This window comes from Sparus aurata, chromosome 10 (assembly GCF_900880675.1).
Source record: "Sparus aurata chromosome 10, fSpaAur1.1, whole genome shotgun sequence".
NCBI classification, from domain to species: Eukaryota; Metazoa; Chordata; class Actinopteri; order Spariformes; family Sparidae; genus Sparus; species Sparus aurata.
This window is the reverse complement of record NC_044196.1, coordinates 35,151,881-35,173,243: the sequence shown is the minus strand read 5'-3', so window position 1 is coordinate 35,173,243 and position 21,363 is coordinate 35,151,881. Positions and strand designations below refer to the sequence as shown.

At 44.1% G+C, this 21,363-nt stretch overlaps 3 protein-coding genes across 3 annotated transcripts; 2 read left to right on the top strand and 1 right to left on the bottom strand.

Moving 5' to 3' along the window:
- The first annotated feature begins 8,722 nt into the window (after positions 1 to 8,722).
- LOC115590165 (glyoxal reductase-like) lies at positions 8,723 to 10,778 on the top strand. Its single transcript, XM_030431422.1, has 5 exons — positions 8,723 to 9,106; positions 9,278 to 9,423; positions 9,634 to 9,773; positions 9,880 to 10,038; positions 10,134 to 10,778. The coding sequence occupies exons 1-5, from the start codon at positions 8,856 to 8,858 to the stop codon at positions 10,311 to 10,313; spliced, it is 876 nt and encodes a 291-aa protein (XP_030287282.1). The 5' UTR covers positions 8,723 to 8,855; the 3' UTR covers positions 10,314 to 10,778.
- A 188-nt stretch (positions 10,779 to 10,966) lies between these two features.
- On the top strand, positions 10,967 to 13,988 carry LOC115590166 (glyoxal reductase-like). The gene is made up of 6 exons (XM_030431423.1): positions 10,967 to 11,151; positions 12,245 to 12,556; positions 12,638 to 12,783; positions 12,933 to 13,072; positions 13,170 to 13,328; positions 13,403 to 13,988. Exons 2-6 carry the CDS (start codon positions 12,306 to 12,308, stop codon positions 13,580 to 13,582), a joined length of 876 nt encoding a protein of 291 aa, XP_030287283.1. The 5' UTR covers positions 10,967 to 11,151; positions 12,245 to 12,305; the 3' UTR covers positions 13,583 to 13,988.
- badb (BCL2 associated agonist of cell death b) lies at positions 13,987 to 19,517 on the bottom strand. The gene is made up of 4 exons (XM_030431425.1): positions 19,360 to 19,517; positions 18,610 to 18,765; positions 17,404 to 17,618; positions 13,987 to 17,268 (listed from the first exon to the last, which is right to left on the bottom strand). Exons 2-4 carry the CDS (start codon positions 18,755 to 18,757, stop codon positions 17,131 to 17,133), a joined length of 501 nt encoding a protein of 166 aa, XP_030287285.1. The 5' UTR covers positions 18,758 to 18,765; positions 19,360 to 19,517; the 3' UTR covers positions 13,987 to 17,130.
- Between the last annotated feature and the right edge of the window lie 1,846 nt (positions 19,518 to 21,363).

Genomic DNA, 21,363 nt, shown 5'->3' with positions numbered 1-21,363 from the left:
GGAAGTTGGACACAAACACGTTCATCACTACATTACCAGAACAATGTATACAAGTCAAATTCATGCAGAACATCCTTTCTGTCCTCTGCTGTTTCCTGACGTCTCTGTTCTTGCAGGAGACCAGAACAACCCAGTTTCTATTGATCCTGACTTAATGATTAGATGATGAACATGAAGTCAGGAGGCTGCTGTGCCTGAGACGAAGGATGACATCAGATACAGAGAGAGATCTGAAGTCTGTTGAAGAAAATAACAGCACACATTGACAATGAAAGCTAGTTCGTCACTGTGAAAGTTGATTGTTAATCTGACTGGCTGCTGTCACGCCGGCTCACAAAGCCTTCAGCAACACGTAGATGAATTAAAGCCATTTCCCAGCAGCACCATGTGACAGAACATCAGCCCGTGGGTTTAGTGATGCTCGTGCAAATTTATTCCCAGTGTGGAAACATTAATCAGCACAATCAGATCTGCTCATTTAGATTTCATGAATGAGGCCCAATACGGTCTGTCTGGACCCAAAAGACCCGTTCTGTGACCAACACAGAACATAAACAAGTGAATATCACCTACATGACCATCATCATTCTATCCCAGCCACAGAACCTCAGAGCCTCAGAACCTCAGAGCCTCAGAACCTCAGAACCTCAGAGCCTCAGAACCTCAGAGGCTCTGAGCCTCAGAACCTCAGAGCCACAGAGCCTCAGAGCCTCAGAACCTCAGAGCCTCAGAACCACAGAGCCTCAGAGCCTCAGAGCCTCAAAACCTCAGAGCCTCAGAACCTCAGAACCTCAGAGCCTCAGAACCTCAGAGCCTCAGAACCTCAGAGCCTCAGAGCCTCAGAGCCTCAAAACCTCAGAGCCTCAGAGCCTCAGAACCTCAGAGACTCAGAGCCTCTGAACCTCAGAGCCTCAGAGCCTCAGAACCTCAGAGACTCAGAGCCTCAGAACCTCAGAACCTCAGAGCCTCAGAGCCTCAAAACCTCAGAGCCTCAGAACCTCAGAGCCTCAAAACCTCAGAGCCTCAGAGCCTCAGAACCTCAGAGCCTCAGAACGTCAGAACCTCAGAACCTCAGAGCCTCAGAGCCTCAGAACCTCAGAGCCTCAGAGCCTCAGAACCTCAGAGCCTCAGAACCTCAGAACTCAGAACTTCACATTTACAGTTCACAGAGAGGCAGACCATCAGGCTGACGGCCAGTGGTGGACAGTAATGGAGTAAATTTACTTGAGTACTGTACTTAAGTACATATCCAGAGGATTTGTACTTTACTTGAGTATTAGATTTCTTTGGTACTTATTACTCTTACTTGAATACATTTCCAAGACAAATATTTTTACTTTTACTCGAGTTAATTTCTAGGAAGGCTGAAAAGTACTCGTTACTTTCAGGTCTGCTCTTTTCTTTTTTCTTTTCTAAAATACTATTGGACAAAAGCTGTGTTTGTCAAAGAAGGAAACCTATCACAGTGCACGCTCTCCACTGGGATCTACGTAAAAGCGGAAATACGACATCCTCCCCATAAGGATACCACCAAAGTAGCCACGCTCTCGACTGTGTTTGTCAACACAAAACCGCGACAATGGCTGCATCAGATGTAGTTTATTGTAAAGCAGTGATTCTCAGCCAGTGGTCTGGGGACAACATTGGTCTCTGAGGGGGTTCCAGTTCCCAACTTAGCTAAATGATAGAGAGTTAGTTGGACGGTGCAGGTTCATTTGGTTACAGTTTTACTGATTGTTAATAAACATCTGCATCTGCAACATCTGCTGTCCTCCTATGATCCCATTCATTGTATCTGTTTTTATAAGTGTTTCTGCAGGCTTTATATAACATTGTGGTTCTAAAAGCAAGCACATCAGTGCAGGTGGTTTCACAGAGTTCATTCTCAGAAACAAGAGTTAAAAGGTCCTTAAATTCATTTAGAAAAAAATATAGTAATTCATTGATGTGAAAAATAAGAAATGTACTCTTACTTTTACCTAAAGTAAATTTAAAAGCATGTACTTTTGGATACTTAAGTACCTTTCAAAGCAAGTACTTTTTTACTCTTACTCGAGTAACATGTTGACTGAGCTACTTTTACTTGTAACTAAGTAAATTTTGACCAGTAGTATTTGTACTCTTACTCAAGTACTGGGGTCGAGTACTCTGTCCATCTCTGCTGACAGCCTGTGAGAGAGAAAACTGAACCAAATACTCCACGGGAAAGATCCCTGAGCACAGAGGTGGACACACAAATGAGACGAGGGTCTGCAGCTTCAGGTTCTGCAGGAGGGGCAGAACCCCGACCCAGACTGGGCAGCAGCTGCTCCTCAGGGCTCCACGTGAGAGGAGAAGACGAGTTAACATGTGGGCAGCAAGGAGGCCAATCCATGCTCTGATTCTTGTTGGGAGGAAGAGAAAGTAGAGAAAATGGATCCTGCTTCTGCAGCTGGATCTATAAACCCAGCGGTCCTCTGACTGTAGAACTGATCTGAGGTCAGAACAGCAGAACCAGAGCCGTCCTCTCTCGTCTGCTGGAAATCATCCCTCTCTTCCCTTTTTCCAACAGGTTTAACACAAAAACAAACCATCTGTCTCTGCAGGGCATCACGTAAACACACACACACACACACACACACACGTACATGAATGAGTGCGATCAGAGATGAAGCAGCAGGAGGCATCGAGCGCAGAGAGGACACACTGCTGCCTGTGTGTGTGTGTGTGTGTGTGTGTGTGTGTGTGAGCTTGGACCTCTGCGTGTGTGTGCAGCACCTTTGCGAGGACACGTCAGTGTGATGGTCAATGTGGTGAAGATAATTCAGTGAGAATTGCTCAATGAGAGCTGACTTCCTGCGAGCTGGTGCTGATGCTGGAGGCTGCTGTCTGCAGGATGTTTACACAGTTTGTGCATCTGAGTGTGTGTTCCTCCAGACAATCCTGTTTATGTAAGCTGGATACATAAACTAGGTGAAGGGCAGGACTGTGTGTGTGTGTGTGTGTGTGTGTGAGACTCAGTGAGTGTGCATTTTAAATAATAATATTCGCCCCACTGATCTGACAGTCAGTGTGATTGAGGTGGCGCCCGTTCGCCTCTTGTCTGTTTCATAACTGCAAGAATCACTGGAGCGTGTGTGTGTGTGTGTGTGTGTGTGTGTGTGTGTAACTGGGCAGTTGTCAGAATGGATGTCTAAGTGATTTTATGAATAAGAACAATCATTTTCATCTTTACACCATGTGATTGCTTGTGTGTGTGTGTGCGTGTGCATGCTCCGTCGTCCTCAGTCACCACTCTTACAACATCACACACTGCTCACACACACACACACACACACACACACTGCTCACACACACACACACACACACTGCTCACACACACACACACACTGCTCACACACACACACACACACACACTGCTCACACACACACACACACTGCTCACACACACACACTGCTCACACACAGGAGGAGTAATGCCGTGGCAGCGCAGCACATTGATGTACTGAGTGAACATGTCAGCAGCCTGTACAGTGACAGAGCCAGAGTGATCCTGACGTGTTTCTACTGGATGTCATCATCACTGTACATATACTGAAAAATGGATGTATCTTGTGAGATGGTATATATTCTGCAAAATCAAAGGAGAACTTTAAAGGATAAGTTCAACCAAAAAACAAAATTCCATCATTATCTATTTGCCTTCCTGCTGGTGGAAAGTTTCTGGAGCGTCACAGTAAAAAAAGCGTCTCCTGTAACCGCTGAAGCAGATGAGGACTGTTTCAAAACGGGAAAAACAACCAGAAACAAATAAATCAAATAAAACGGCTTCATGCAGAGTAATCATTGATTTGTAAAGATGTTATTAACAACCTTGTTGCGCGAGCCAGCTTGTGTCCACTACAGAGAGGATGTGCACCAATATTGTTCAGTATGGAGGGAATTAAATACCATCATAAGGATTTAGTTTTGAATCTAAATGTATTTAACACAAACATTTCTTAGCAAGCTTTTTGTCATTGTTTCTTTGGGAACTGAGGCACAGGTTATTGTTTCTGTTGAGGTTAAAGCAGACTAACAGAGACTGGATGTGTCTGGAGGTTACAGACCCTGCACAGTATTAAAGAGCGCTCACCTAACAGAAATCTTGGCTTCAGCCTCCAACTCTGCCTCCAAGTCCTTTAGGACAGCGTCCTCTAGTGTCGAGTCTCTCTTACGGCGCTTTGACTGCAGCTCAGAGGCAGACGGGATCTGCTCTGCAACCTCCTTCTGCTGGAACACACAGCAGTGAACTATCTATGATACATGGTGTGGTGTGAATACTGTGTGTTATTTTATATTCACACATTTGTAGATGTACATTATGAAACAATCCAATACAACAGCCAGTGGTAAATGAAACCTTTGTGATGAAGGGAATGTTCTGTTCTTTAGAGAGTTTGAACTCCTGATAACATTTGATGACCTTTGAACTCAGTGTTATGTGTGTAACAGAACAGAAACTCACAGGACTGAACTGCTCCGCTGATGATTTTCCTGAAACAAGATAAATAGATGAGACACAACACAAACACACACAAACACTCTCTGAGTGTGTTTCTGTTGTTTATCACACAGCCAGTGCTCGCTGACCAGGACGGTTGTCAACACTTGGCGACTCTTTCACACAGGAAACTACACAGAAAATCTGCTTTCCTGTGAGGACAATCAGTTCAGTTACAAATGTGTATCTGAGGCTTGTCTTTGTTCTGACAGCATTAAGCCTGGTGAGCACAGGGTGAATACACAGTGTTTATGTGAGCACAGCACCTGAACAAGCTGTGAATGTGTGTTCCTCCTCACTGTTCTGCATGTTTCTCTCCAGGTACAGGTGGAGAATAAACGGGTACACTCTCAGCTTCCTCTCATACTGCTGGCACAGCACGTTGGACCCGCCCTCCCACTGCTTCTTATCTGGTACTTACAGTTAACACAATACAGTGAACACAGACCATCAGCAGCTCTATTCTCTGATCCTTATTATGAGTCCGTAGCTGTCACATTCATGACATTATGTTCCCACTTTGTTTCAATCAGACTTGAATATCTGCATGACCTCATTCACAGGATAAACAGTACCAAGGGCGGGAACTGTGGAGGAGAGATATAATGTATTGATATGAGGATGAGTGGTAGGACAGCTACCAGATAAAGATTCACTACAATGAATGAATGAATGAATGAACAGATGAACAAACTGTAATGCAGACATGCCCAAACATTCTCCCCTGGAAGACCTGAAGTGAAACTTCAGGTCTTTATTGAAAGCAAACATTTACTGTAAACTGCATTTTAAGATGCTGATCTTCGATTGTGAAAATCAAAAATTAATCAGGGATTGTGCATATTTAAAGAATGTTTCATATTGCAAAAATAAAACAGCATTAACAGAGATTAGACCTAATTATTTAAAGGTGCAATATGTAAGAATTTTATAGAAATTCATAGTTGGAACAAAGAGGGGGTAGCATTTCACCAGAATTAGCACTACATGCTGCTTACAGTAGCTACCATTAGCTAGTTAGCACAGGTAGCAATGGAGCTAGTGGTCCAGACTGGGAGCTCAGAGCATGATGAAGAGTAGGTGCTAACACCGCTAGCACAAGAGCTTTGGACCAGGACAACCAGGGCTAGCTGGTTAGCATGCTAACTTCAGCAGATATCTCTTCCAAATGTTACTTTACATTCTGTTGATCATTTTTTATTGTTTCCAACTTAAATTCTTACATATTGCACCTTTACGTATATATCTTATGTTCTCCTCAAACATCTGGTGTTATTGTACCTCATGACGAGCCAGCTGTGGCCCACAGGTAGGGCTGCTCGATTATGGCAAAAATTATAATCACGATTATTTTGATTGATATTGTAATCACGATTATTAAAGACGATTATTCATTGATTTGAGAACAAGCACTTATTGAACTTTGAACTCTGGTATTTCTTTTAACACAATAAGTTTGACCTGAAAAACAAGAAAAACGCAAATAAATAACAGAAAAATATATCAATGAAATGAATTAAATAATATGTAAAAATAAAAAATAAACACTATGGCGGTGCAGCTCGACCAGAGGTCCACTGTGGTGGCAGAATATAACGCTGTTGACACTTCTCTTGTAAACTTTTCCTCGACATTCGTCATAAAGAGCAGGCAGCGCAGTTCTGCTGATATGGTGACGTGATGGTCACACATACCGCTTGTTCAATGTGTTAATCAGTTTATTATTTATTGTGTTGATAGGTCACATGTCTTTAGCATCATGTATGTGACGCATCTGTTATTTCTTTATGCCTGTGGGAGCTGGGTGGAGATGAGGTGGCAGTGTAACGTGTGTCCTTAACTGAGGACTGTGTGGCGGCGGCAGGAGTCCAGGAGCTTTTCATTTTTGAGTTTGTTTGTTCCTTCACTACTTGGTCATGTATTACTCTGTGTGTGGACTTTAAATTGTTAAAATAATTGGTTGTGTTCCGTTGAGGTGCAGACACGGTCACGTTACATATCTTGCACAATATCTTCATTTGTTCCGAGTCAGACTCCTCGAAACTGAAGTGTTTCAACACCACTGAATTAGCTTTACCTTTCTTCCCGACCAAAGGCTGCCTTTCTGCCACCTTCTACCGTCTTCTTCCACGTTTTTTCAAAACACGCACTGCAACACGCACCGGCGTGGCTGAAAGCGAAACTTTTCCGGCGGGGGCGGGGCAGAGTGCACAGGTGGAGATGGAAGGGTTCGCTGCATTTACCACACAAGACACGGCGTGCGGCAGAATGATCGTTTTATTACGATTATCTTGTTTTCATCGAGGGAAGCCCAAATCTAAATCTAAATTGAAATTCAGGCCCCACACACAGGCCACGCTTTGGGCGCTGCGCTGCTGTAAAGGATACAAGGGAAGACATTAAAGTGGGCACTAGAGAAGGGCTGGAGACTGTCCAGGTTGCCGAGAACAGTTCTGATAATGTCCTGTAAGCAGCAGAAGAGTAAGAGAGATATGAATGAGTGGAGGTCAGAATAAATACATTGTGTAGAAACAGAGGATCTGTGTGAAGGAGTAGTGTGATGACAGAGAGTAAACACTACAAACGTGACTGCTGACAGGTGAGCAGGGTCCATGTTTACCTCCAGCTCCTGGTCGAAGCAGCTTCCTCCCATCACCTCCTCTCTACTGATGACAAATATCATACAGTGACAACAAGTTCACAATTACTTTGCATGTTAAAATATGTTATCACACTGTGTTAGCAGTTTAAGTTGGGGTAACTCTTCTGCAAAGATGATAACAGAATAGGGCATTTTGCTGAAGCAGCACATTAAAAAGCTTTTACTGTTATAAAACAACCTGCTGGAATACAACTGAGCCTTGAGTGTCCAATATATTAGATGTAGTTTTAAATAAAAGAAGTCTTCTTTAGTCACAAAGACAATGGCTGTAAGGCATCCCAGCATGACTCAGCACTCTTATTCCAGGACGTTATCCCTGAACAAAGGCAGGCGGGTCCTGTGGGCCTCAGAACTTCTTGACTTGCAGATGAAAAGACAAGCTGAGGTAACACACACGTGAACATGTGGCAGCAGCTTTATAAGACTGGAGTTAAAATGGAGAAAAGAAAAGATGAATGTTTCCTCTTCTCCTGCCTGAAGCTCGGCTGTATCCCCAACTGCTTTACAGACTGAACAACTTTTACAGTTGATTTCAAAAGCACTCCAAAAAAGAAAATATCATTCTGAAGCCCAGATGAAGACCAGACGGTCCAAACATGTTGGTTTTCTAATGATTGTCCTTTTAGAGTTTTAGCCACTACAATAAAGGCTTTATAACTGTTCTCAACTTCCTGCCTCCGTTGTGTCTGATGGAGCAGCCATCTTCTCTTTCTTCAACACTCAGCAGGTCTTTGAATAACTGAATGTTGAAGAAACCGAGGGAACCAGCGTGGATCACACAGCGATCATCAGCTTGTCTCTTGCAGGTTTATGTGTGTCTTACGGATTCTGAGCTTGTGTTGTTGAAAGTGAAAAAGAAAAGGAACTAATGGGGATCTGTGCTGCTTTGCTGTGATCTTGTATCTTATTATTGCTCATATTATGCTGTCAAGGGCAAAATGAAGAACAGGAATGAAGTAAACGTGAGTACAGATGCAGTATGAAGCTGTGAGGAGGGAGAACAGGTCTGTCTTGCCTGTAGCTGCTGCCTCCTCTGATTTTGACCTGGTAGATTAATCTACCAGCTCTGATGAAGGTCTGCAGTGTCATGGCTGACCTGAAGTGGTTTAGAATAAAAAGTCAGAACAGATGAATTCATTATCTGACAGTTCAGAGGGAAACCCAAACCAAATGCTGACTTGCTTAGCTAGCTTGCTAGCAGGAACAAATGTCAGACACAGTTAGCTTTTGTGCTAACTGGCTTGACTTTTGTAAAAACTATAAAACATTACTTCACTCTTTCTCATTCACTGTATTAAAATTACCGTAATGACGACAGAAAATGGCGGGCATGAAACGCTGAGGTCGTCCAGCAGGCAGCGTCTCTCTAACCGGCAGGACGTCAACGGTTAAAACCTCCGCCGTCAATCAAACCCCACACTCGCCTCCTGATTCGCTGGACTCGGCGAATTCCCGCCTTCCGGTCGCTTGTCAATTCATGATTAGCTAGTTGGTGAGCCAATCAGCGGCGTCCAGTGTCACTATGGCGAAGGCGAAAACCGCCCAAACTGTCACGTGACGTGTGAGCGGCCCACGTGTAGCGGGACGGGCTGGTTGTAAACAGAAGTACAGGTGAAGTCCTGCTGCCTGTCCGCCCGTTTACTGTAGAAGTGAAAGAGCCTCACAGAAGAGATGTCCTCCTCCTCCTCCACGCCTCCTTCTGTCCTCCTCAGTACAGGGGTGCAGATGCCCCTGCTGGGTTTGGGGACATATAAGTTGTTGGATCCAGAAGATGTCAACCGGGCTGTGGACGCGGCGCTGGCTGCTGGTTATCGGGCCTTTGACAGCGCAGCCGTCTATGAGAATGAGGCTGACTTGGGCCGAGCGCTGAAGGAGCTCCTGCCCAAACATGGCTTAACCCGAGAGGATGTGTTCATAACCAGGTGATGCATCCAGGCTGATAATGTACCTGAAGAGCACAGCATGCCAGAAAATATGTGACTTCTGCGTTATTCTCATACTTTTCTCAAAGACTGTATGGAGGCACTGAAGTTCAGCAATATTTGACTCTCAAAGCCACAAAAGTGTCAACATTCCTCGTCTCTGTCCTGCAGTAAGCTGGGCTCCGGGGATCAGGGGGAGCGGGCCATGCAGGGAGCCCTCCACAGCCTGGCTCAGCTGGACCTGGGCTACATTGACCTCTACCTGATCCACTGGCCTGGCACACGGGATCTGGAAGTGTCTGACCAACGCAACCCAGGTACAGAGTTCAGAGTTAGTCAAGTGATTTTCCAAAATATCAAATGGAAACAGAACTATGTATGCACGTATTTACATGTATATTACAGATAGCTGTTAGGTATTTGAAGTAACTCTTTGCTTAACCCACCAGTGTTGAGTGTTTTAAAAGTAAATACACTACAGTTTAGTTTTACCTGTTGACGAGGTCCTAATTGATATTTGATTGCAGGCAACAGAGCTCAGAGCTGGGCTGCACTGGAGGAGCTGCATGCTGAGGGGAAGCTGAAGGCCATCGGAGTGTCAAACTACACACCAGCACACATGAGAGAGCTGCTGCAGAGCTGCAGAGTCCCTCCTGCAGTGTTACAGGTATAATGCCTGAGAGTGAAAGGATGGATCACATGTAGCGACTGTAAGTTTTATTCACCCAATATTTGACACAGCTCATGTACACAGTGTGTTTTTTCTCCTTCAGGTGGAGTTTCATCCTCGGTTTTGCCAGACAGAGCTGAGGAGTGTGTGTGAAGAGTATGGAGTGTGTTTTCAAGCCTACTCCTCGTTAGGGAAAGGAGCGCTGGTCACTGACCCTGTGGTCATGGAGGTGGCAAAGACTTGTGAACGCACACCTGCACAGGTAAACTGTCTAACAAAGCATGTCTGTATCGAGTTTGCAATATTTGATAAACAACATTTTTAGCACAGAGGATCTTGTGTTTTCTTCCCCTGCAGGTGTTGTTGCGCTGGGCTGTGCAGCAGGGCGTCCCAGTGCTCCCCAAGTCCTCAAATCCAGACAGGATAAAGGACAACGCCAGGATTTTTGACTTCACACTCAGTGACACAGACATGGACAGACTGTCCGCTCTGGACTGTGGGCAGAAGTTCTGCAGGGATGCATCAGCCGTGGTTTGATGGAGCACTAATAGAGCAAACGTCCTCCATGATGCCTCTTTAATGCTGCTCTACCTGGCAGTAACACAGTGGTGGTGCACTTATGTAGGAAAAGGTGTGAGACAGAAGTGTAGACACAGACAGCTCAGTACATTGAGTTATTCTGGGTTGCAGCAGATTTGACATGAATGCACTGAGCTAATGTAATGAGGATTGAGGTGAATATGTGCTGGGATATCTTGAGTGTGCATGTAACATTTGGAACAAAGTAATTGTATTCTAGCATTGCCATTTCCATCGTCTATGATTGTCCACAATTTTGCATCGTATAATTATTATATTTTAAAAAGTGTCTTCTGTACAGGAGAGTTGTAAAGAAATAAACAGAGAAAACCACTTTCATAATAAATTATTCAGGCCGGCACGTCACAAGTGTTACTGCTGTGGAGAAGATACTCATTAAACATGACATGATATCAATAATGATGTGAAGACTCGCTTGTCCTTTAAAAAACTGTTATCTTGTACAGAGAAACTGCGGCAGGGCGCCGAGCCTGTCCGTGAACGCCTCACTACAGATTCGTTGAGCCCGCCTTCCGGTCGCATGCGCCTCCTTGATTGGCTAAGTCTTCCCCCAATCAGCTGCGGCGGAGCAGATGTCGCTATGGTGACGGTGAAACCCGGGTAACGGTCACATGACTCGTGACGGTCACGTGACCACGTGCAGCAGAGTGGAGCGGTGTTTCCTCGGGACGTTTCTTCTCGCGGACTCTGTTTAGCCTGTCGGTGTGTTACTGGCGGCAGGTCGGTGCCGTTTTATACACGTCATCACCAGAAGTCAGCTGAAGGAGCCCAGCACGTAAGAGACAAGTACTGCTCAGCAGCGGGAACAGTATTTAATGGCGTTCTTACCAAGTTTGCGTCATTATAATGTACCTGACGTAACACTACGTCATTGCAGATGTCACGTTCCAGTGTGATAGCATTGGTTTCATCACTAGTTTGTTCTCTTATATATTAACACACTCAAATGTCCTAAAACAACATCAGTGTAATGATGCCACACGGCTTGTAGTTTGTACTACATGTGACGTTATCACGTTTTAACGCAGCCGCAGTGCAGTCGGTACGTCACTCTTTGTTTCTATGACTGAATAAACAAACTGACCTTAAAGGACCACACAGCTTTATACTGTTCTACTTTGTTTATATGTGGCGGACCCTGCCACCTTTCTAGCTTCAGACAGTGTTCTGGGACCTTATTTGCCTCTGAGAGCAGCTTGTTTATTCAGTTTATAGAGAAATTAAATGTTTCTGAGTTTGTGTCATCACCTTGATAAAGGTGCAATATGTAAGAAACATAATACACTACAAAGATCGACAAATGAGAAGGAAGAACAGTTTTGAAGTTGTGACGGCTGTCAAAGCACATTCAGTACACGTTAGCGTAGCTTCATTCCATGTCAATATGCCGCTAGCTGCACGGTTAAATCAGCTAATTAGCTAACGGCAGCTTCATTTGGCAGCAGGTAGCGGTTACTATGATCATATGCTGCTCCCAGGTTGTTCTGTGTATGAATTCAACAGCTGGCCAATTCTTACATCTTGCACCTTTTTAATATTGTAAATATAAACATTTTAGAGTATCAGTAAAATCTACTCCGTGCCCCTTTATTAACATGTTTCTCCAGTGTTGTAAAGGAGACCTCGGGTGGCCACAGTCTAAAGAAGATGACACATTGAGTTTACCCAAGTTGTGTTGTTGTTGTTACTCCGACGTCACAGTAATTTGATTCACATACACAATATATACAATATTTGTAGGCCTCCTCAGTTTGTACATACAGCTACTGACGTTCATTAACTGCGACAGAAAAGCTCCAGAAATGTTTTTAACCTTTGAAAAGAATCTGGTATTCGACTCCTGTAACTCTCTCCCACTTTTTTAAAAGTGTTTTGTAGTACAGAAAGTCCAAACAAGGAACCAAGAAGAGGAAGAGCCTCACAGAAGAGATGTCCTCCTCCTCCTCCACGCCTCCTTCTGTCCTCCTCAGTACAGGGGTTCAGATGCCCCTGCTGGGTTTGGGGACATATAAGTTGCGTGGTGCTAAAGATGTCTACCGGGCTGTGGACGCGGCGCTGGCTGCTGGTTATCGGGCCTTTGACAGCGCAGCCGTCTACAGGAATGAGGCTGACTTGGGCCAAGCGCTGAAGGAGCTCCTGCCCAAACATGGCTTAACCCGAGAGGATGTGTTCATAACCAGGTGATGCATCCAGGCTGATAATGTACCTGAAGAGCACAGCAATGTGCATAATTCGTAGTAATCCTCCCCTCTGTCCTGCAGTAAGCTGGGCCCTAAGGATCAGGGGGAGCGGGCCATGCAGGGAGCCCTCCACAGCCTGGCTCAGCTGGACCTGGGCTACATTGACCTCTACCTGATCCACTGGCCTGGCTCACAGGGTCTGTTGGTGTCTGACCAACGCAACCCAGGTACAGAGTTCAGAATGAGTCATGCTCTGCCAGGTGTATCAAGTGTTTCTTTAATAAATAAATATATCCAAGCTGTCTTCTCACTTTCCTCCTCCACAGTGTACCTGAGTAACAGTGATGACGAGGTCCTAATTAATATTTGATTGCAGGCAACAGAGCTCAGAGCTGGGCTGCACTGGAGGAGCTGCATGCTGAGGGGAAGCTGAAGGCCATCGGAGTGTCCAACTACACACCAGCACACATGAGAGAGCTGCTGCAGAGCTGCAGGGTCCCTCCTGCAGTGTTACAGGTATAATGCCTGAGAGTGAAAGCAGGACAGATGACATGCTAATATACACAACAGCACAACAATATAATAAAACCAGTGCTCTGTTTTTCTCCTTCAGGTGGAGTTTCATCCATGGCTGTGCCAGACAGAGCTGAGGAGTGTGTGTGAGGAGTATGGGGTGTGTTTTCAAGCCTACTCCTCATTAGGACAAGCAGAGCTGGTCACTGAGCCTGTGGTCATGGAGGTGGCAAAGACTTATGAACGCACACCTGCACAGGTAAACTGTCTAACAAAGCATGTTGTAAATGTTTTTTGTGTCGTTCTTGCAAACACTCTTCTGTGTTCCTGCAGGTGTTGTTGCGCTGGGCTGTGCAGCAGGGCGTCCCAGTGCTCCCCAAGTCCTCAAATCCAGACAGGATAAAGGACAACGCCAGGATTTTTGACTTCACACTCAGTGACACAGACATGGACAGACTGTCCGCTCTGGACTGTGGGCACAAGTTCTGCTGGGATCCAACAGAAGTGGTTTGATGGAGCACTAGTGGGACAAACTATCTTCCATGCTCCTTGTTTAATGCCGACAGGATGACAGTACTGTGAAGCCAACACCAGAGACAGTGAGAAACTGGAGGTTAGACACGGACAGCTCACTTAATTAAGTTTTTGTGGGTTGTTGGCAGGTTTTAAATTCAACTACCCAGCTAGTAAACTGAGGATCCAGGTGTAATGCAGGCCAATATGTTGCCTGTTTATTGTGGTCCACGTGCCATAATACACAGAGGCTTTTCATCAGTACGTATAGATGTGCTCCTCCTGACAAACACTCCATCTCCTGTTTACATATCTGTCAGTGTGCCATTATATTCTGAAGCCATTGTGTTCTTTAATCATACTCTCATTTCAGTTGTCTATTAATTAAAACACTCACTTTAAAAAACAGTCTTAAAATTATTTTATTCAGGACAGCATATACCAGAAGTTTCACAGCTGTAGAGAAAATCCATTTACAAAAGTCATTAAAAAATTAAGAAAAGAAAATAAAGAATGAAATATTAGAATTCAGTTTTCTCCACACATGTCTACAGATTCAAGTAATATCAAGGATGGTTGCAAGACTCCAGGTGCCCAGGTAGGCTTTCCCTCTGGCGTGTGTTCACCCCACAGGTGTGTCAAAGTCACAAAACACGACATCTTCCAGAATCTTTCACAATCGCCATTTTCTTTTTCTCACGGCTGTGACAGCGAACCACGTTATTGTGCTTTTATGTGATTGTTTCTTGAGCGTGATGTGTGACAGCAAGCTGTGAAGTTTAAGGCGGTAACTGGGTAAACACACAAGGCTGGGTGTGTGGTGTCACGTCACAGGTTACAGCATGTTCAAGGCAGCTCTGAACAAAATTATACTCTATAAATTCCAGCTGGACTTTGTTCTCAACAGAGATTAAAGCATTCATATCTGGTCCCAAGCTCTCTGCCAGTGGACTGAACCACAAAGGTCTGCTTGGATGTAAAACAAAGAAAAGCTGTTCCTGTTTTAGCTGTTTCCTGATCTGATATCACAACATGGTTGAACTGCTTCTTTCTTAGAGGGAGTGGTTGAAATGTAACAGCATAGTCTTAATGTATTAAAAGGTGCAATATGTAAAAATTAGCCAGGTGTCAAATTCATACCGTAACCGTTAACTGCTGCTAACTGGAGCTGCCCATAGCTAGTTAGCTCAGTTAGCCATGCGCTAGCGGTTCGGACTGGGAGCTCTAGGATGAGGGGACTGATTGTTGTTTCATTACTAGCACAGGAGCTTTGGACCAGGACGTGTTGGAGCATGCTACTTAGCATGCTAATTTTAGTAGCAAATTTTTCACATTCTGTTTATTATTCTTAGTATTATTATAAACAAATAGCAGCACACCACCAGAGTAACCACTAACTGCTGTTAACTGCAGCTGCCACTAGCTAATCAACTATCCTAGCCGTGCAGCTAACACTCGTATCAGGTAGCTCTGCCTCGAGTAGGAGCTTGGAGCAGATTGTGGTGTTATCAGCTACAGTGTTCTTGGGGTAAAAAGTGGTGAGGGGCTAGCTGGTTAGCATGCTAACTTCAGTAGATATCTCTGCACCACAACACATTAATATCTCTGACACAATGATAACAGAGCGGGTATTTCATTACATTCTGTTGATCATTTTAGCGGATTTTTTAATGGAAAGGATTTCTTACATGTTGCACCTTTGACTGTTTTGGGAGCTTTATAGCAGATATTATTTCAACTCAAGATTCACCAAAATCTTCCAGTCAGTTCATCTTACAGAGCCAGGCTGATGCATATGTTACTAAAATACATGGCAGACTTGAATGAATCTTTAAAAAGGTGGTGCAATTCAGATTGTCTTGAACTCTGATTAAAAATCACTTAGAAAAAAGCTATGAAAAAGATGGCGCAAAAGCTTGAGTTTAAAGACAGACTTGGCCCCTTCAGCCTGCACAGCAGAGCACCCCACCAGTCGAGAGGACGGGGCTCAGACACAAGCAGAACAAACCTATTACCATTTTCAAGAACCACATACTGATGAACAAGTCACACATAGCCTAATCGTATTCACCAAGCTGTGTAGAAGTGCAGAATCGTTAATATGAATAGTAATAAAATTCAGATTGTGTGTAGTATGTGCCAAAAGCCTGAATACATAAATAAGATCAGCACTCTTTAACCTAAGGCTTGATAGATTAAGATCCCATTTTATTCACATCCCAATGCACATGAAAGTAATGACCCACCGTCAAAAAAATGCTTTTATAAACCCATCTAACAGTTTGTAAAAATCTACTTTGAATCCCTCCCAGCTGTTTGAAAATGTGTCTAGACTGTAAATCCTGCGTCTGTCAGCACCGGGTACAGAGTCAATGAGGCCCAAGGCGTGTGTGTTGGCCCCTCGTACAGCAGTTAATTCATCCCCACCCACACCTTTAATATGCACATCACATTTATCACCACAGCCATCGATTGTACACTGCCTATTGCTAGGTCGGCCAGACTTATTAAATAGCGCGGCAGCCTTGTAAAATAAAACTCTGGCTGCACCACGTAGCTTTAACCTCGCCCCGCTGCCATTTGATAAAATATCCACAAAATATTTACACATAAAAATTCCAAAGTTGGTTTTTTTTGCTCATCTGAGGCTTTAAAGGATAGATTCATATTGTTTTTTGTGCTTTTATATGTATGTTTAATGTACTTTTCCTCAGATATAATCTAACCCTGAAGTTTACAAAAGATAGTATTTCTGCATGGTCAGAGATTGTCCTTGTACAAGATTGTTCCTCTTTTGCTAAATTTGAGCTACAAAGCAGTGAATGATAGTCGAGTACAGTTGTTTTGAGTCGTGGTTCTGGCTCACAGGGAGCAGAACAGGAAGCTGGATAAAGGCCCCGGTTGAATACTAAAAGAAATCCCTCCTTTCCTCTGTTGCCTGCAGATTAATTTGGCACACACTTACAGTGATCTCCAGCAGCTTGTGTTGGAGCTGAGCAGGCATCGGTTACACAGTGACTGTCACCTCCTCAAGGAGACGAGGAAGGAGATTCTACCAGCATTCAAGGCGGCCGCGGGCGTTTGATTTCAGTGCACTGATCTCTCCATCTACAGTATATTGCATAGTGTTGATGGGAGAGACAACTGAGCGCTCACCTCTCAAATACACACTCGTCTTTCTCTGTGAGTTCTGAAGGCCTCGTCTCCTCTGTCGGCCCGCCATTCCATCCGTTCTTTGGGGTTCCGAGTCTATCCTCACGCCTGACTGACTTACACTCTCTCAGTGGGCTGCCCAAGAATATCAACATCACAACCAACACCAATACAGAAAATTATTTAAATGTAGTTACCAATGACGTATAAAAAGGACATGACTAGCCATGCCTTCAGGTTTGGATCTCTCTCTTTTTGATTATCCCTTCTCAGAGCACGTCTCATTGTTCTCGTCTCGATTGTTCTCTTGGCCTCCCCACTGCTTCTCTTCTCGTCTCCAAGCGCTCCCTCCATCCGTCGAACCCTGCGTTGCTCCAGTGTTCCTCTCCCAGTGCCTACTCAGTGCGGTGTGTGTGGTTGTCATGGTGGTTGTTCTCTCCCTCCATCTCCTGGTGGCTGAAGAGGTAGCTCCACCAGCTCCTCGAGTGGTGCATCTGTTTGGGCGTCCCGGCACTCTTCACCTTCCTCATCTCCTGCACCAAATAAAGACGCTGAGTTAACTTAAAACTGATCAGTTATACAAGGAGATGGTAAACTGGATTCTTCTCCGCTCCCATTAAAATAAATCACCAGCGCTGTTTACAGTTCTCTTCGCGCCTCATCCTCACCCCTTTGTCTAGCAGGCTGTCGAACTCGTCGCTCATCCTTCGGAGCTGCCGGCCGTATTTCTTGGCCGCCCACAAGGCAGGGGGAGCCGACTTGGACCGCCCCCTGAACGGCGCTCCGTCGGTGGGCGTTCCAGCCTCGTCTTCACCCCTCGCCTGGAGCTCCACGTCTCTGGAGACGGTGGAAGCGTGGGACTCTGAGTTCAGCCTGATTCGACCTGCAGGTGAGAGACAAAGGTGAGATGGGTTAATGCTTCACATCAGCAGGTTAGATCCACATAAGATGGAGAGAAAGGTAGCAAACAGACTTCAGGCATGAATGACAGGTAAAAAATGTCATATTGTGATTTTTTGACAGATATTACAATTACGATAACCTTTAACAACTAGTGGGAGCAGATCGTTATCACAGATAAAACTATTAAAATCCTGATTGTGGGAATTGTTAAGGTCCAAACTATACAAACATCTTTTCTTATGAAAGTTTCAACAAATTTCAGCTTCAACTTTGATAATGTTTAATATTTTGATTACCTGCAGCACCAGTGGACACAGGGGGATGTTAATGAACAGTTACCACTGGAGCTGCGTTCAACAACACTAAGCTATGCAGATAAAACACAAATGACACCTCTTCACTGCTTTGAATAACATCTCCTGACTGCTACTCTAGATGCAAAACAGGTTAACTGGCTAACACTAAAACTAACAATGCACTGTCAGCAAAAAGCCCCAGAGAACATCTCCCTGAGAAAGACCGGCTTCAATTTATGCAAAGAAAAAGACACAAGAGACGTAATGTTGGAGAAATGGTGAAGAACATGACACGATGCTGCTGTCTTTCTCACATATACTACAAACCCGTGTTTCTCTTCTTCACCAAGTAAATATAATGTTAAAGTGAATAAACTCCAGAGCAGCGTGTGTTTAAAGGCGCACGTTTGGATCAGAAGACAAAGATCTTACTGACTGATATTTTATGCCTAAATAAACAAACTCTCCGTTTTCACGCCTGAATCAACAAGCTGAGCTTAAAGGACGACACAGTTTCACACTGTTGTACTTTGTTTATATGTGGCGGACCCTGCCACCTTCCTAGCTTCAACACAGTGGGGGTTAGTGAGTTCGGGGGGAGTTTGTATTATTACCTCATTAATATTATAAGTATTACAACTCTGTGTTTGGATTTCTCGTGTGACGGTTCCCTACCTGCCATCCTGAGCTCAGGTAGGGTGAGGGCGTGGCGCTGAGACACCTGCTGCCCTTCTTCAGCTGGTGATTGGCTGTGTTCTCCTTCCTCGACCTCCTCCGAGGGCTCTGAGTCGCTCTCGCTGGAAATGGTGAAGTTTGCAGCCATGGTGACATCTGAAACAGAGATATGGTTAAAAATACATAAAAATACAGATCAGTGTTTAAGACAGGTACAGGTGGATCAGAGCACATGTCACAGCTGACAGTGTTGGTGTTGGCCTGCACTGGACCCGTCTGACAGAACCGGGAAACAGACAGGAAATGACTCAAACAATGTTCCCATGAATCTCTTTGTTATGTGAAAGCTTAATGTCAAACAATATCTGTCCAGCAGCCGTGCTCCCATTTTACTGCCAACAGGCACATTATCTAATTATTCCAGACTCATAAAATGGCATCATCCATTGTACCGCACACACCCAGGATATCTGCCCCGTCCCTGGTCGGAGCCGGTCCAAAGGTGTTCACTGTAATAACCGCGAGATAACGACTTGTTTTGACAGTACACGGCGTATTAGATCAAACTAAGTTGTGGTTGTGGTGCTGTGTGGAAGCAGCACAGCTTCCTCCCGGTCAGCACACTGTCGCCTGTGTTGTTGTTGTTGACTGAAGAAGACAAAAGAAACTTCCTGGAGGGCGGAAGCGGCTTCGAGGCGACATGAAGCTAAACAAGAGTGTGAAGAAACGGTACCGAACAGGTTTCCTTACCCGAGGTCGTTACGGTGTGAGGCCGGACAGTGTGAGTGTGTGTTTAGCAGCCGTCATGCGGCCGCAGCTGTTGTTTTTGTGGCCGTCTCTCTCGTTACTGTACCACTCTCTTCAGCTCCTCGCGCACCCAATCGCCGCGCGTCAATGCACCGCCGCGGCGCGCTGACGTCACTGTTGCGAGCGAGGACCGGGCTGGGGCTTTGTTTGTGTCAGCGGCCTACCGTAATGTCCGGTGGAGAGGCGCAGCGGGATTTAACATGGACTGAAGCCAGGACACTTGTGTTTGTGTCAGACTTTATCCTCTTCTGGTCAGTTGGTGGGTTCAGATAATTCATTTATTATAACTTCAGTAAAAGCAGTAATGAGACAGTTTTAGAATAAGCAAAATAAAAGTCCTGCATAACCAGAAGTACAAAACAGTAGGCTACTTATTAAGCAGTAGAATGGGGCCTTAAAGAGGAGTGTAATACACTGTGTTATATACTGTTATATACTGTTATAAACTGTTATATACTGTGTTATATACTGTGTTATACTGTGTTATATACTGTTATATACTGTGTTATATACTGTTATATACTGTTATATACTGTTATATACTGTGTTATATACTGTGTTATACTGTGTTATATACTGTGTTATATACTGTTATATACTGTTATATACTGTGTTATATACTGTGTTATACTGTGTTATATACTGTTATATACTGTTATATACTGTGTTATATACTGTTATATACTGTGTTATACTGTGTTATATACTGTGTTATATACTGTTATATACTGTGTTATATACTGTGTTATATACTGTGTTATATACTGTTATATACTGTGTTATATACTGTTATATACTGTGTTATATACTGTGTTATATACTGTGTTATCAGCCATATTACTGCAGTATCTTTTTCCATGATATTGCTGCTTGTATGTTCACATGTAAGCAGCATCTAAAAGGTAGTTTGGGGAATCCATTTTAATCAGAGGAGAAGCAATAATTGACAGATGTATTATGATTAAACAAACAAACATTACACTCAGGTTGAGTATTACATTGTACTTGAATAGTTGTATATTTAATTAATTGTACTTGTGCCTTTGATCATATTACATGGGCCTCCTCAGCAGATGGCGTTAGCTGTGTTAGCTCCAACATGTTAGCTTACATACATGCTACTGTATACATACAGATTAACACCTGAGAATACCTGTTTGTAATTCTTCCTCAAGTCTCTATGTTCCCTCCTGGAAGAGATAATCACACATCATAATAAACGAGTGCTCAGGGTGCATGAGAAGGAAACAACATGGAGGGCAGGAGCACGTTACTCAACAGCTACGTGAGATTTGCTTTTGGCAGATGTTGAACCTGATAAGAAGTGAGGTGGGTGGAGCGAGAGGCACATACGTGTAAACACTCACAGATTATACGTCTCTTACCTAAAGTGACTCCACAGCCATCCAGTCAGGTAGTCTTAAAGGGGCACTACGTAGTTTCACACTCAGAATTCTAATATTTACAATATTAATGAGGTAATAATACAAACTCACAAACATGTATTTTTTCCATAACTGAATAACCGACCTGTTCTCAGAGGAAGATAAAGTCCCAGAACACTGTTTAAAGCTAGAAAGGTGGCAGGGTCCGCCACGTACAAACAAAGTAAAACAGGATGAAGCTGTCTCGTCCTTTAAGGCCAGCTTGTTTATTCAGGTGGGAAAAGAGAGAGAGTCTGTTTATTTGACTTGTTTAGACATAAAATAAATCTCTTCTGATTAAAGAATTATATATTAAACATCCATCAAACTGACACTGAATCTTAAATCCACTCTTCTCTTACGTTGTCTGACGTCTCTTCCTTCCTTCTACATGAAACATGGAGGCAGTGGGAGGATGGAGCTCCTGCTGTCAGTCTGCTGTCGTACCTCCTGCCAGCAGCAGGTGGAGACGCAGGACCAACAATCGTTGTGTTCTGTCGTTCCTCCTGCTTCCTCTCACGTC

Excerpts from the sequence above, each read along its gene's own strand:
- LOC115590165 (XM_030431422.1), top strand. The coding sequence starts at position 8,856 with ATGTCCTCCTCCTCCTCCACGCCTCCTTCTGTCCTCCTCAGTACAGGG. Across the intron at positions 9,774-9,879 it reads TCCCTCCTGCAGTGTTACAG|GTGGAGTTTCATCCTCGGTT; the intron begins GTATAATGCCTG and ends TTTCTCCTTCAG. Across the intron at positions 10,039-10,133 it reads GTGAACGCACACCTGCACAG|GTGTTGTTGCGCTGGGCTGT; the intron begins GTAAACTGTCTA and ends CTTCCCCTGCAG.
- LOC115590166 (XM_030431423.1), top strand. The coding sequence starts at position 12,306 with ATGTCCTCCTCCTCCTCCACGCCTCCTTCTGTCCTCCTCAGTACAGGG. Across the intron at positions 13,073-13,169 it reads TCCCTCCTGCAGTGTTACAG|GTGGAGTTTCATCCATGGCT; the intron begins GTATAATGCCTG and ends TTTCTCCTTCAG. Across the intron at positions 13,329-13,402 it reads ATGAACGCACACCTGCACAG|GTGTTGTTGCGCTGGGCTGT; the intron begins GTAAACTGTCTA and ends GTGTTCCTGCAG.
- badb (XM_030431425.1), bottom strand. The coding sequence starts at position 18,757 with ATGGCTGCAAACTTCACCATTTCCAGCGAGAGCGACTCAGAGCCCTCG. Across the intron at positions 17,619-18,609 it reads ACCTGAGCTCAGGATGGCAG|GTCGAATCAGGCTGAACTCA; the intron begins GTAGGGAACCGT and ends TCTCACCTGCAG. Across the intron at positions 17,269-17,403 it reads ACAGCCTGCTAGACAAAGGG|GAGATGAGGAAGGTGAAGAG; the intron begins GTGAGGATGAGG and ends TATTTGGTGCAG.